Below are 16,310 nucleotides of genomic sequence, written 5' to 3'. Positions count from 1 at the left end.
GAAAAATGACTCATTCGACAAAGAAGACCGCTGGATTTTTGATGTGTAGTTATTTTTATTTTTGGAAGTTATTTAAGAAGGGGTTCATCAAAATGTTAATTAATTTTTAAGTTTAAAATTAATTAAAATTGTAGCGTTTTTTTTAAGCCTTATTTTATATATTCCTCTAAACTAGCACTGCGCATTGTAATCCAATTTTTATTAATGAAACAGAGGTTGAAAGCGGAATGAAGAATTTATATCAAACAGAGTGCATGAATTTTAGTTAGTAATTATCTTTCAATGATGTAGGATTTTCATTATGTGCATGTTGCCAATACAAATACAAATAATTGAATGTATTACAAAATTATATAACATATTTGATATTTTGCATGTATATTGATGATGCAAGTACAACTATCATGCTATAATGAGGTCAAGATACTTTGAATCAATAGCTCCTTTGTGGCGGAGAATCATCGAATAACCGCCAGAAACTGATATACTCAAAAAAAAAAAAAAAAAAAACTAAACAAATAGTTGTACAAATTTTACGCAATTCCATTTTCATTTTGACCATTTTTTTTTGGGGGGGGGGGGGCACTTTGCTTATATAATCTTAAACGAACATTTTATTTTTATTCTGTTTCTCCTGAAAGCTTGTGGATGTCTTAAAGTTAACTTGAATTTTCATTGAGTTTATTTTTAACACTTGTAATACTTAATTTTTTTTCACTTGTTTCTATTTATAATAGATCATAATTATGCGAAGTGAATGATGGCAATGACAAGTTTTGTGTTAAACCCATCAGGTTATATGAAATATCATATTTCTCACTTTAAAAAAAGTACCCGGCTAAGGAATTTTGGCCTATTTTTTCACTTGGATGACAAATGTATGCATATTTTCTCGAGATATACAGGGTGTTTATTTAGTCCCGGACCCATTTTGATGTTTAATAACTCATAAAATAATAAAGATAGATTAAAATTAATAACATAAATGGTTAAATAGACTCAAAGTTTCATGACCCTTGTCAATGAACTTCCACGCGTGCCCCCTTCGTCGCACGGAGAATATCAAGTCGATAGTCAATTTCACGCCAGGTAGCGGCAAGCATGTCGGCATCCACAGAGCCTATTGCGGTTGTAATTCTGGCTTTTAGGTCATAAATGTTCGACACTCTCCTCCTGAAAACGTTGTCTTTTACAAACCCCCAAAAGAAAAAGTCCAGCGGCGTTATGTCAGGTGATCTGGGTGGCCAAGGAATTGGACCTCCTCACCCAATCCATCTTCCTGGAAAATGGTCATTCAAAGAAGTACGAACGATGGTACCCCAATGAGGTGGCGCACCATCTTGTTGCAAGAAGACATGTGGCTGAAGCTCTTCTAGCTGTGGAAATACGAAATTTCCCAACATGTCTAAGTATACGACTGATGAGACCGTCTTTTCTGTAAAAAAGAAAGGCCCAATGACTCGGTCGTGCATAAGTCCGCACCACACATTAACCTTTGGGGAATCCCTTTGTGCCTCACGGTATTCATGGGGGTTTTCAGATCCCCATATGCGCACATTATGGCGATTAGCAATGCCAGAAACATGAGAGGATGCTTCATCGGAGAATATTATGCGCTTCAGAAAATCAGCATCATCTTCTATCCTCCTTAGCATATCTGTTGCAAAGACCATTCTCCTAGGCCTATCGTTCGGTTCCAAAACTTGAACAATTTGAACTTTGTATGCATGCAGTCTTAATTTTTTCTTAATAACCTTGTACACCGTCGAAATTGGCATATCCACTTCTGGTGCCGCTGATCTCACAGATATTCTAGGATTGTGTAAAAATGTCTCTCTGACACGCTCAACATCAAAATCACTTGTGCAAGGACGTCCGGAACGTTTCTTATCTGCGATACTTCCAATTTCTAGAAAATTCTTTTTCCACCACAAGATGCTGTTTTTGGATGGAGGATCTTTTTGGTAAATTCTTCTGAAATTTCTCTGTACTTGCACTATTGATTTCGTTTCTATGAACCACCATAAAATCTGTGCTTTCTCTTGTGGTGTATGCATTTTCCTTAATATCGGCTCGAATAAAACATCACATACAAAAGTACTACATAGAACAAACGCATCAAAAGTAAACATAACATTGCAATAATTGCCAAAAACAAAAAAGAGAAAAATGCAATTAATAAGCAGACGATATTCAGAAAAGTACAGATATTTAGACTGGAAAATGAAATTATCTGAAATTAACCACACGCGCAGACGATATTTACAAAAGTAAAAATATTCAAACCTGAAAAGGAAAATATATGAGTTATTCCATCAATAAATGCCATAAGTTTGTTTATATCTTCATTATTTTATGAGTTATTAAACATCAAAATGGGTCCGGGACTTTATAAACACCCTGTATTTTAGAAATTTTAGTTTCAATATCTGTTCTTGGGGAGAGTAGTCTGGGCCATCTTGCAATTTTGACAATAGGATTCCATAGACAAAATTCAAACGCTTCGCCAGTGAAATACCAGCGATTTAAAGTGAATATTATGTATTTCTCATTGAAAATTGAAGCTTATATCATACATTTAATTAATTAAAAATTTTATATTTTTTTCTCATTAAAACAGATATCGACGAATGTTCAAGATTCCGCGGTCAGGTATGTGCCAGCAACTCAGAATGTATCAATACTCAGGGATCGTATACATGCAACTGCAATGATGGATTTAGAGCTGGAGGAACGGACAAGAGCTGCGTGGGTGAGATACGTCTTAGTTTTATTTTTTTTTTAACTGCTTGGTGTAAAATCACTGTATACATCTTGAGTAAATGGTTCCATTCATTTTGCTTCTTTTTCGTGTAGACATAGACGAATGTGCCGAACAACCAAACATTTGCCAACAGACATGTAATAATGTGTGGGGATCGTACCAGTGTTCCTGCAAATTAGGCTATACCTTAGCACCTGATGAGAGGTCTTGCCAAGGTATTCATTTCCCCATTATTATCTTGATTCTCTGTTCTCGCAAAGATGTGAGATGTATCGATAATTTTTTCCCTTTACAGACATAAATGAATGCGAAGTTTATGGAGGTATTGGAAGCCTTTGCATCGGATTCTGCGTGAATGAACCAGGTTCATTCAAATGCTCCTGTCCGAATGGGTACAGATTGTCTTCTGACGGTCGTACTTGCCAAGGTAGGAGGAAATTTAGATTGATTTGTAAAGTGGATAATAGTTAAAAATTCGAATTTTATTTATCTAAAATGATACTTGTATCAACTGTATTAAGTACACCAGTCTTTTTATTGGGTCTGGGATTATTCAGAAATTTCTCAAAACTTGTTACTGTTTTTATATATTTACAAAATAGCATATTATAATATAATATTTTTATCACTTTTTTATTAATCCTTAAAATATTATATCCTTTAGTTCAATACAGAATTTAAATTCTTTATGATTTCGTTCAGAGATATAGCATTTTTTTATAGCTAATCTTTGTTTTCTGTTGTTTTTTTCTTGTAGATATTGACGAATGCCAAGAACAAAACATCTGCAATGATGATAGAGCTGTCTGTCTGAATACAAGGGGAGGCTACAAGTGCAACCGCATTGAATGCCCTCCGAATTACGTTCGCGACAAGGACCACAGAAAGTAAGTTCGATCCTTTATTTGTACTCTTTTCAAAGACATAAAAAAAAACTGCAATCTTTTGTAACCTTTAACAAAAGTCTTACCATTATGCAAATTTTAAGTTCATTATTGCAAAAATGAGCAAATCTGCATTAAAATATTTTTAAAATATTCTGTATTCGGCTTTATTGATTTTTATTTTCACGTTAGATATCGGCTTATGCGAGGATTCTTTTGTGTTATTTTTTGTTTTGGAATGCCTGATGAAATTCAATTTCTCAGAACTCGGATATTATATGGGCAAATTACGAAATTTAATAATGATCTGAATTTAAAAATACAAATTAAATGTTATCAATAGAAATCCTGTTTTACCGTAAATATTTCAAAGTAAAACATTAGTAGAAACTTCAAATTATCGATTCATACGCTTACGTCGACTTAGATATAACAGATGAAAGCTGACTTCATTTCTTAGAATTATCTTCTTGTCTTTAATAATACAACACAACAGAAAAAAACTTGAACCACTAGGAGTATTTTCTATGGATTTCCTCGCCTTAATCATTCTGTTTCGACTGCTGGATCACTCTATCAAATAAATCTCTAATTTTTATTCCTTAGAATTGTGTTTTTAAATTAAAAGAAAATAGCACGCAATTTCGAAAATCCTTGGCGTTTTCTAAATATTTCTGTTGCGCCAATAGATAGTCTGGCGGAGAGATAGGAATTTTGTTCTGGGTCAGTTGAAGTATCAAATATGGTGTTTATCATTTTACGTATTACTATCACTGAATCCATTATGAAGATTTTTTTGTCTTTTTTTTTTATCATGGTGACTACAGAAGTATACAGAAATAAAGTCATCGATTTCCAACCTAAACTCCGACATCAATAGCTTTTCAAGCTGACAAACATGCCTCATTGCTTATACTATGTGCACTTACTTACATATGGAGACATGTAACATAATATTACTTACATTTTATTACTCATTTCAGAGTTTATTTTTTATGGCAAAATAAAAGCGTATATATATTATTATTATTAATGAATCGTTCAACTGTCTCTTACAAAACTGGGCATTTATTTTACACTTCCCTGTTTGTTTGAAGATAAAACTTATGCATTATAATCAAAACACTGGTATGCATCGTATATTTATTGCCTGAAACCTACTTTCTAGAACTCTTAGCCGAAAATCCATAATTATATGAACGATATATTTAATTTTTCATCAATTTAAGAAATATAATGAACTAAGTAGCACAAATCGAAAATGATATAGCTAGTGGTGCTAGTAGAATAAATTTTCCCCTTAACATTAAAAGATTCACAGGTAAGTATTTTTCATTTATGTTTAATTTTCTTTTTTATTTATGCGTCAATTCTTCAAAACCTTTACCATAATATCGTAATTGATTTATTAAAATTACTAGAAGGAGCAAAAGCAAGGGAAAAAAGTGCATCGTAAGTATTTGAAACTTTTCTTACATTTCTAAAATAGCATTTTATTCGTCTTACAAAATACATCTGAATATAAGAATTAAGGCTACTGAGACATGAAAGAGGGAAAGTGCAAAAATTCAACAATTGGACGAATGTTAGAGGGGAAAATAGTTTGAAAAAATCAGTTCTAAACAAAATAAATTTAGCTTATAGAAAATTCGCATGCAAAACAAGCAGGCTGTGTTTATAAGATTTTTGTAAACTTGTGGTTTAAACTTGTAAACTTCAAGACAGTTGTTGATGGATATTCGAAAGTAATACCTAAATATTTAACCATTGCTCTATATTATTATTTACTCTATATCCAATTGTTTGTATTGTCTTAAGAGATTATATTAGAAGTTGGGGGAAATGTTGATTCTTCATTGATGAACAAATTATAGACATTATGAATCTTTAATATTTTCTAAAATTGTTATAATTAGACCCAGCTGAGTTTAATTAGAACAGTTTTGATTTCTGATTGTAACTCAGTGTAAATCTGAGTTATTCTGCATGAAAACTGATTATACTAAAAATTACCAATTTCTTTTAAAAATTGCCTGGAAATGAAAGACTGCTCAGAATATCTTGACATTGGATATAAAAATATTATTGATGTAAAAGGTAGGTCATGGGGTCTCCATTTCTTAACATTGAGGCACTCCCATATATGTTCAGAAAACTGCTCTATCGGTGTCAGATGCCAAAAAATAACCCTGGAGTAAAGTGGTAATTATGTCCAGGTGAGGCTTTTCTGGACCTGATTTTTAACCATAACTGATAGAAGGCTATTCATACCTTTGGGGAGAGTATCAAATCCACCTATTTTCTCTTTCGAAATATTTCCTGATTCAATCTTATTCCATTCCCCTTTCTCTTGCAGCCGTTGCAAGCGATCATCCAGGGACTGCGTGCAGGGCAGTGCGGAGTGCCTCAAGGAGCCCCTCACCTATTCTTACAACTACATCACTTTCGTATCCAATATGCGGCTACCTCTCTCGGGTCAGTTGGACCTCTTCACCATGCGAGGTCCCCGTTTCCAGAGCACCACAGTGCAGTTCTCACTAGAACTGAAAGACGCCAGGGCTCCACAGGGTACGCCTCCAGTCACCAAAGATTACTTCCACCTAAGAAGGACGAACTACAACGAAGCCATGGTCTCGCTCATCAAGACTATCAAAGGACCTCAGGAAATTGAGCTTGATCTCATCATGAAGATCTACCACAATGGACTTTTTGGTGGAACAGCCATGGCCAAACTCTATATCTTTGTCACAGAGCATGAATTTTGATCATAATCTTTAGTGCAGAAAAATGGACTAAATGTTGGATCTTTAGAGAACTTGGAGTTTAGAGTCTTTTAGTTTGTAGATAATAGGCGCTCGCCTTTGTAGATTTTTAACATAAATGACGATAATATTTTCTAACGTTGTGTGATGGTTTTAAGAGTGGGAATACATTGTATTGGTTAGACATCAGAGATGGCAACTCTGGAGGAAAAAAAAAAGGATTTGTTTCAGTATTCTTCATGCAATATCAAATTACTATGAAATTTAAATTTAAATCAGCTTCGAAAAATTATTCTAACTTTTAGAATGACAATTCGAATTTACACAAGGCCGTTTTTTAGTTAATATTTGGATTATAATTTTCCTAATGAATGATTACTTCATCTGTTTTCTTTATGATATTTAAATTATATTTGAAATATACCTGTAGTATTATGATAGACTTTAACACCTCATTGCCACTTCTATCAAACTTTCTTTTGTTGTGTTGTATTTATACTTTACATGAATATATTTTAGCTCTAAATTTCACTTAAAGTTCATATTTTTTGTACTTTTATATTTAAATAAAATATTTGTCACTGTGTGCTGATACGTTTTTATATTTTAAAATTATAAAGATATTTGTTTGGCAAATATTTGAACTAGGTTAAGACGAAAGAAATCAATTGAATGGTAAAAAGTTTTATTTTGTCTCAAAGCACATTTGTTGGAAGGTAAAAAGTTTAACAACCCGTTGACCATTGATTTAACGTCTTCAAAGCAAAGATAAAAATAACAATATTAACATTGTTGCGAGTAACAAGATAAAAATTTTAATGTGGTAAAAAAAATTCTGCCAAAAAAATTCAAACATACAAAAAAAAAAAAAAAAAAAAAAAAAAAACTGGACCATTCCTATCACATTTTCAAGAGAAGTACTTAAATCATTGTATTCACCCAATCTTCACAACCGAAAACTAGCAATATTATTGAACTAAGATATATTTACTTAATTATTTGATTGACAGACTTTCATTTTTCGTTATATATACACTCAAGAGCCAAAACATTATGACCACCCCTACATTTTGCAATGAACTCGCCTGAATGACGTGCAAGGCACGTGATCAGGTGGAAGTGGTATTTAACTGCTGCTGGAGAGTCTGAAGAATCATTCTTTCACTTACTTCTGTGTGTGATGGGAAAGGCTGCGGATCTAAGCGACTTTGATAGAGGGCAGATTGTAATGGCTCGAAGGCTCGGAACAAGTATTTCCGAAACTGCACGACTCGTGGGTTGTGCGCGATCTACAGTTGTTAGTACTTATGCAAAGTGGGTAAATGACGGTGAAAGCAACAGTAGACGACATGGTGTTGGACGTCCACACGCTATCAAAGAAAAAAGTCGTCGGAGACTGTTTCGCATGGTGAAGCAAAACCGGAGCCAGACAGTGGCTCAGCTGACAGCCCAATACAATGCAGGGCCAAGTAGAATAGTATCGGAGCACACTGTTCAGCGGATACTGTTGGATATGGGGCTACGCAGCAAACGTCCCACTCGTGCGCCTTTGCTGACCAAGCGTCATCGCCAACTGCGCCTGCGCTGGGTCCGGGAACATCGCGACTGGTCCATGGATAAGTGGGAGAGAGTTGCCTGGTCAGATGAATCACGGTTTGTCATGCATCACGCCGATGGCCGTGTCAGGATACGCCGTCTTCCAGGCGAACAGTTGCTCCCTCAATGTACAGTAGATCATACACAGGCCTTTGGTGGCGGTATTATGCTTTGGGGGACGTTCTCTTGGGCGTCTCTGGGACCCGTGGTTGTAGTAGAGTATACCATGAATGTTACAGGGTATCTGAACATCATTGCGGACCAGTTGCACCCTTACATGGCCTCTGTTTTTCCAGCTGGAAATGGAATGTTCCAACAGGACAACGCCCCATGTCACAAAGCTAAAATTGTGTTGGAGTGGTTCAAGGAACATGATGCTGCATTCTAGTTAATGTCCTGGCCGCCTAACTCACTGGGTCGCAATCCGATAGAACACCTTTGGGATGACATGGGACGGCAGCTCAGAGTTCAAAGACCACCAATTCGCAATATCTCGGAGTTGCGTGACCGTTGCTTAAACATTTGGTACAATCTGTCTCCGGCCATCTACCAAGGACTTGTGGCATCCATGCCAAGGCGAGTTGAAGCTGTGTTGCGCGCCAAAGTTGGGCCAACTCGTTATTTACAGGTGGTCATAATGTTTTGGCTCTTGAGTGTATATGGCATCCAAAATCATTCGAAAAACTGCGACGATTATAATTACGACATACGCAACTAAATTACATAATCTTGCCACCTTTCTGAACGACCTTTTCTCTTAGAATTTTGTAAGCTCTTCATACTCAAAACTGTTAAAGTATATTTCTTGTCAAAATAAATAAAAAAAAAAAGAATATAGACAGAAATACGATTACTTATTAGCGATTATTTTTTCGCCCAATTGGTCCAATTTTTTGTAGGAAAATTCAACAGAAAAGCCTTCATGATAAATAAAAAGTGTGATATCGTTTTTGGTCAAAGAGATCAGAAATATTCAAATTACAACATGAAATCAACGTCTGACTTTAACAACTGCATGTGAGAGAAAATTTATTTTCCTGAAAATATTTTCAGGAGGAACCAGGTCATAATCGAATTTCTGCCATAGAAAAGTTTCGAATGCAAAAGCAGCAAGCTCATTTATGAATTTTTGAATAAGGTTGAAATAGAGAAGAGGAGCGTAATATTTTCCTTCCGATTTAGATTTCTCATCCATACCATATACGCACTATCCATGCGTTATTGATTCATATGTTTGCTTACGGGGAAAAAAAGGCCTTAAATAAGTGTGCAAAAGCATTATTCAACACATTTTATTTTGTCAATCAGATGACATAGAAATATTGAATTTAATATTGAAGTAATGAATTTTTTTAATTATTGTCATTAATCTCCTCTTTATTACCAAAAACTTTTAGTATGTCGTATAATCATATTGGATAGAAATAAAAATTTTACATTTTGATTTCAATCTAATAAATTGTTCAAAAACCTGGTGAAATGCGTGCAACTTTTCTAAAATGGCACTTTTCAGGTCCTTGTGGATCTGAGAAAGCATTAGGTGGTTTTAAGCTTCCCATACATTTTCAATCAGTTTCATGCCTGTTGGGTCATTTGATCAATCCTTTAAGCCATACTTTATTTGCTAAATATTCTGACACCAGAGTTTTTTGATTTAGGCAATCATTGTCATTCAATACCCAAATCACGAGCTAACAGCGATCTTAATCTGACTTTCAAAGAGTTCCTCTTCCTATACATGTCTGTTATCTGTGAAAAATGCCATGGAAGTTGTATAGCTTGCTAATATAATTTTTTATTTTTATTTTACCCCAAACCAAAATGACCACTTCTGTGGATTATTCATGAATGAATTTAGACACCTCCAGACTTAAATCCATCTAGAATAAACAATACACTTTTAGGCTTTATCTCCTTAGTATAATACTACTGAAGTGGCATGCTACTTTTGAAGCGGTTTTGTATCATTGAATGGCTTGATACCGTTCTTCTAATTTCATTGAGTATGATGATGCACTGCCCTCTAGGTGCCTCTTTAGGTCAGGAAATGATTGGACCACAGAAGCCATTGGGTTATATATATATATATATATATATATATATATATATATATATATATATATATAAAAGTATTAGAATCAAGTTAATAGGAAAAACAAATTTTTTTATATTTTTTATAATTTTTTTGGTTTAATTTTTATTTGATTTTTTGTTTTTCCTATTAACTTGATTCTAATACTTTTGTATCAATTCATCTGTGTTTTAGAAGTAGCTGCAATTGCGCTCTCTAAATACTATGAAGTTCTTTTTTTGGTTTTAGTTTAAATAGGTAATAAATTTTAGTTGCGATTTCGAAACTGTTTTGTTTCGTTTTCATTTTAGTTTCGTTTTCAAACCTTTTCTTTAGTTTGGTTATATATATATATATAAGCCTCTCTGAAACAATATAACGTCAGAGTTTCAGTAACAATCCTAAGGTTTAAATTGAAGCTTATTGAAATCGAAATGTGATTTCTTAGAGTCTAAAGAATCAGAAAAGAGTTTTTGGCGTATACTTATCTTTGTCGACTTGACTGGGCAATCTAATAACTAATGCAACAATGAAAAAGGGTTCAAATCTAGAAATAATATTTTTCAGGATAATAGGTCTTAAACAACAATATTTTGTATTTGCCTCTCTCATATCTACCGATCAATCACCACTTTTGCATCATTGATCATTTCAGAAATCAAGATAAGTCTAAACAGTAGTACGTACTCCAAATCCAAATTCCGTATATCGACTTATGAGCATATACATTGACATATTCACAAAAGTCCTATTTTGCATTCATTCTTAGATGCAATATAAACTAGTAACTAGTAGTAATGTAATATAAATCCCCCTAGTATCTAGAATCATTGTAATTTTTTCTAATTAATTCAGCTGGTGATATAGAGGAAACAGGGCCAAATCTGGTTCCCTTGCAATTAATCAACATAAATCATTATTTTACTTTTTACTGATTGAAGAAATTCAGTGAACATGCTTTTTTCAGATTATTTTGTAATTTTGGCCCTTCATCCACATCATCTTGGATGTCTCGTTGGATAAGACATCCAAGTCGAACTTGATTGTAAGAATCTGAATGATGAATTGTCAACGATTCATTTCTTCATATTGGTGAGGCTATTATTAGCTGTTCGCAGAAAATGACTCTTTTTGACACAAATTAAGGCACAATCACCATCTTTGACGTTAAAATATTTGTAATAAAAACTATAATAAAAATTCTGTAAATGTCTGCAACATTGTTAGAGAAAAACATTACCTTTCATAATGTCTTTCATCCCAAAGTTAGCCATGGGATTGTTGAGCAATAGATTTGGCATAAAAAGTATCAATGACGAATTTAATTTTGGAATTCATTATATACTCTTTTGCTTAATGGAACAAATTATAACAGAGCACAGGGCAGCATACCTTTTGAATTTCAATACGTGCGATGATATTTAACAAGTGAACTAATTCCACTGAACATAAAATGGTTAAAAATTTGCATCACAAATAAGAGGCACTAATCAAATACGAAAAAATAATTTCTTAAACTATAGTTTTAATAATTTAATTTATATGTTTTAGTTTTAATAATTTAGTTAATAATAATTTTGAAAAACATAGTTTTAATAATTTAGAACAAAAAAAAATTGTAATCGATCAATCAAGATTATAAACAAATTCATTTATTACATATTTTTTTAAATTTTGTAGAATGTGTTACGTTCTCTGTTCTTAAACACATTTTTATTTCCATGTGTCAGTTCGTTCATCACAACTTTTTCCATTGATTTTTTTTCATAAAAATTACTTTGGTTCTATACAAATAATATATCTGATTAATTGAGATATCTTGAAAGCATTATATTTATATTTTCGGTCATAATTCGCAATGCTACTGTAGAGAAATTCATAACTTTTATACCAGATACAGCTTTCATAGAAAGTATGTATTCGATTGGTTGATAAGATAAATAAAAAAAATAGGAAAAATAGACATATTATTTTTGAAAAATACTTAAAATACGATTTAAATAATTAATTCCAAATTTTTGCAAATACAAAGATGGAATTAGATTTTGAGAGTTCCTTTCCATTTACAGCAAGATACGCTTTTGTTTTCTTTTAAAAAACAAAAAGACGATTTTAACACTTGAAAGGATATCTCGCTCATCAAGCCATCATACCATCCAGCATGACGGAATTTTATAGATTATAAGAATTTTGAAATGTGTTGTTTACTTTCAAGATTGACAGATTTAACGAAATTAGTATGATTATTGTATAATTAATAAATTTCATTAAAAATCTAAAAGAATCTATTCATCTCTTATTAGTCCTGAAATTTGTAATACATTTTTACCATTTTAACTGAAATGCCACAAAACTTTTGAAAGTTTTAGTTCATTTGTCTGTAGAGTTAAGATGCAGTAATCAGTATTTAAAATATGTCGAAAACTACTTACAATTTTTTGCAATCAGGCAATGTTTAAATATATGACTACTTTTCAAATAATAGTAAATTATTCCTTTCTCACACCAAAGAAAGTGAGCTTTAAAAAACGCTTCAATACTTTTTCAATCCGATACTTTATTTAATATTTTCTATTATTTTATTACTATTCTATTCAGATTATTGAAAATACAGATAAATTTAGAAAGATTTTATTCATTTTCTTTGATATTTTCCATTTAAAAATAGTTTCATTCTTTTATTATCATCCTCACGGTACAAATATCCTCCGAAACTAAGCAGTACAATCATTTTTATGGCACAATTAAAAAAATAAAATCCAATAGCGACTTCTCTAGAATTGCAATAACTATATGTTACATCTGAATTTAATTGATTTTTTTTGTTTGTTTTTTGGCATGATTGGTAAAATAATTCTACATGCTCTGGAATATATGTCCATGCTGGCTAATCGGATATTGTTCTGTTTAAAAGGCAGGCAGCAAAAAATCTTTGGCGAACAAAATTCATGCTCAAAAGCGGGGAATTATTGATTAAATGACTATATTAAATAATGGAAATATACAGCAAAGATATATACGGCAAAACTATTGCATTTAACTGCATTTTCAATTAATGAGATATTGATATTTTGCAGTGAAGCCAACAGCAAAGATACGGTAGTGTGCCGGAAGCGCTGCGGCCACAATGACGTCGACTGCATTCTCAACGAGACACAGACGATCACTTTTCAGACTCTGGCTCTTCCGACCGTCCCCTTCTTGCCTCAGCCTCTCATCTTGACCACCATGCGAGCGGTGGCTACTTCCAGCAATGTCCACTTCAGCACAGATTACAGAATTCTGGAGGGAAACGAAAGACAGTTCTTCGATATTCTCAAGGGTCAAGGAGTTGGTGAGTTGTCTTGCAGTTTTTTTCTCCAAAATTTAAACCAATCTTTATAATTGATTTGTAAGGTTAAATGGGTGAAAAAGGCCCCAATTATATATATATATATATATATATATATATATATATATATATATATATATATATATATATATATATATATATATATATATATATATATATATATATATATATATATATATATAATATAGTTTTTCGCACATGAAGTATACAAACAGAACAGTGTACAGTACCATAATCGCGAATAAAATTTCCACATTCAGATACAATATTCTGGCAGAATTCCTTGCAATCGAATAAACCATTTTTTTTAAAATCTTATTTTGTCATTCTCTAAGCATAAAAACTCATAAATGCAAGAAGCTATATGGATGAAAGAGTTTTATAATCAGAATTATAGATTATTGAAAGTTTGGACCAAATTTGTTTAGTGACTGATTGATTTTCGATCTGTCTGTTTCAGGAAGGCAAGTGCCATAAGCCAGGAACGCAATTAGCTGGATAAAATAATTTCGGTATGTGATCTTGACACTAAAATAGATATGTGGCCAAATTTTGGGCGCAATCGATTATTGCGAAGAAATATGTAATTTATAACCAAAATTCTTCAGTATATTAAAATGCTCTACAAGAAAAAAAATGCGGGAAAAAAATGCTGCTGCAAAAAACTTAAAATTCGCTATTTTGTGACAGTTTACGACAAGATCCAGGCAAGAACACTGCCGCTGATTGTAGTTGATGCTGGTAGAACAAGTACTTAAATTTTAAGCCACTTTTATTACTCATGGTATGATATAAATTATCTCCCTCCCTTTCATTTGATTTTATTTTTTCCTTCGAAATTTTCCGTCTGACCTACATGAATCCAAATTCTCCACTATTCCTTCACTCTATGCTTGTAAGTAAAACTTGGCACATTATTAGAATTCTTATTAAAATTTAAAATGAATGGCATTTAATGCTAATTCATATAAAATAGAAATTTGTACGGAGAGGAGGGCTACACTATGAGATTTTATGTTTTTAATCCCCAAATAATTATTGTTTGGAAGACTTCAAATTGTCATAATAGCATTAGTTTAGTTTCAATATTTGCCGCCAAACAGAGCAGCCGTGCAGTTTTACAATGTAGCCAATGTCATTTATCCTGTTATTGAAAAAGCGTACAAAAGAAAACTTCAGGCATTTCTCCAGTAAAATTCAAGTTTTTCATTTGTTGTGATAGTATTTTAAATTAGAGGTTCTAAATCTGTAGTAATACATCCTTGGGGTTTGAGTAAAAGTAACATGGTTGTAAATATTAAATAAGAAAAATATAAAACATATGGGATTAAAACGAAAAAAAAGTTATAGAATTTTATTTCCCCAAAATCGTGTGGTTATTAAAGTTATAAAGTCCGAACTCTACTGTGTAACAGTGAAAGAAAAGAACAAATAACTTGATTTTAAAGCAAAAAGACATTTGATACTTTTTGAGAACAGTTAACTTGTGAAAGAACATAAACGTCATAGGTTTGTATTAATAACAAATATCGCAATAATTTTTATGAAACTGCAGACATGAAATTACATTTTTCTTCATTTAAACCTTATTTTACAAAAGTCACTCCACGAAATAAGTCAAGAATCACAATGAAATTGCCTTTAAATTGAATAGTTGATTATCACTGTAAAAAAATAATTAGCTTTTATCATAAGTTAATGCGAAATTATTTCAATCCTATTTTCTTTTATTTTGATTTTGAAAAAATATTATTTAAAAAAAGAAGGGAGGGTAGGATTGTATGGGGGTACAACGATAGAAGAATTCAAATATAAAAGACTACTCAAGGCGTATTGTAGGGAATAAAAGGATTTGGAACTATTGCTCTAAGTAAATGATATTGTAATTCTTAATTTCAATTCAAACTCCTTGCGAATCGCTATACAAAATTACTACCCAAGGAAAAAAAAGTAATGGAGTTAGTCTATTGTAAAGTAAAAGAAAAGAAGGATAGATACAGGATGGTATCTATTTCTTTACTTTGTCTTTTTCAGGTTCTTTGAGGCTGACTCGGGCCATTAATGGCCCTGACGAACTCTTCCTGAAGATTCTCATGATCATCCACCTGAATCCAAATCCAAGGTTGCGGTTCACCTCGACCACTCAGCATCTGGCCTACATAAACGTTATTGTGTCGCAGTATGACTTCTAAGCATCTCAACTTCTCTTTCTCACAATTGCATCCGGTGACAGAAGAAATCTCATTTTATGCATGTTATATTGTCGTTATTTTGTGTGGTTTTTATTAAAAAAAAACCTATGAGTGTTTCTTTTAAGAATGAAAATAAACTTTTTATTGTTTAAAGTCTATACTTTTTTTAATAGAGGAAAATTTTGTCATACCATTTCTCAAAAATCAGTTATATCTCATAATGTATAATTTTGGTATGATATATTTGGTTAGTATAGTACTCTCTTCATGTATAACTAAATATCCAAAATCAGATTAAGAGGCTTATAATAACATAAGCAAAGAAATAAATTGTGATTTTAGAAACAAATATATTTTGTTTTTTGAAATAATATTAATAATCTCACTATTAGAGAGCGAAAGAAAAATTTCTTGCTTTTAATTAGTCATTAAACTTTTGATCTTCAAATTAACGGAGAGGATTTCCAACACTATTTTTCAACAGAAAGATTTTTCATTGGAAAAATATTTGCAACCCAATTCATTTACAAGCATAATATATATATATATATATATATATATATATATATATATATATATATATATATATATATATATATATATTTCATACTTTTATCTTAGCAAGATTTCTAAAGCGAGCGAGAATCATATATGAAGAAACCGACTCTATAAACATAAATTATAACACC

At 32.2% G+C, this 16,310-nt stretch overlaps 1 protein-coding gene across 4 annotated transcripts in view; it reads left to right on the top strand.

The window, feature by feature from the left end:
* The window catches only part of LOC129963031 (fibulin-1-like), an 87,896-nt gene extending 72,193 nt beyond the window's left edge, over positions 1–15,703 (top strand). For 2 of the 4 annotated variants that reach the window (XM_056077038.1, XM_056077040.1), the window contains 6 exons: positions 2,621–2,752; positions 2,857–2,979; positions 3,060–3,191; positions 3,522–3,651; positions 13,155–13,411; positions 15,464–15,703. In XM_056077038.1, the coding sequence (XP_055933013.1) occupies positions 2,621–2,752; positions 2,857–2,979; positions 3,060–3,191; positions 3,522–3,651; positions 13,155–13,411; positions 15,464–15,621 (932 nt within the window). In that variant the 3' untranslated portion in view covers positions 15,622–15,703. Of the gene's footprint in view, positions 1–2,620; positions 2,753–2,856; positions 2,980–3,059; positions 3,192–3,521; positions 3,652–6,004; positions 6,997–13,154; positions 13,412–15,463 lie in introns of those variants that run through there. The other 2 variants (XM_056077041.1, XM_056077039.1) reach the window with 2 other exon arrangements.
* The last annotated feature ends 607 nt before the right edge of the window (positions 15,704–16,310 follow it).

The sequence above is a fragment of the Argiope bruennichi genome, chromosome 3 (genome assembly GCF_947563725.1).
Source record: "Argiope bruennichi chromosome 3, qqArgBrue1.1, whole genome shotgun sequence".
Taxonomy (NCBI): Eukaryota; Metazoa; Arthropoda; class Arachnida; order Araneae; family Araneidae; genus Argiope; species Argiope bruennichi.
This window is presented reverse-complemented; position numbering and strand designations above follow the sequence as displayed.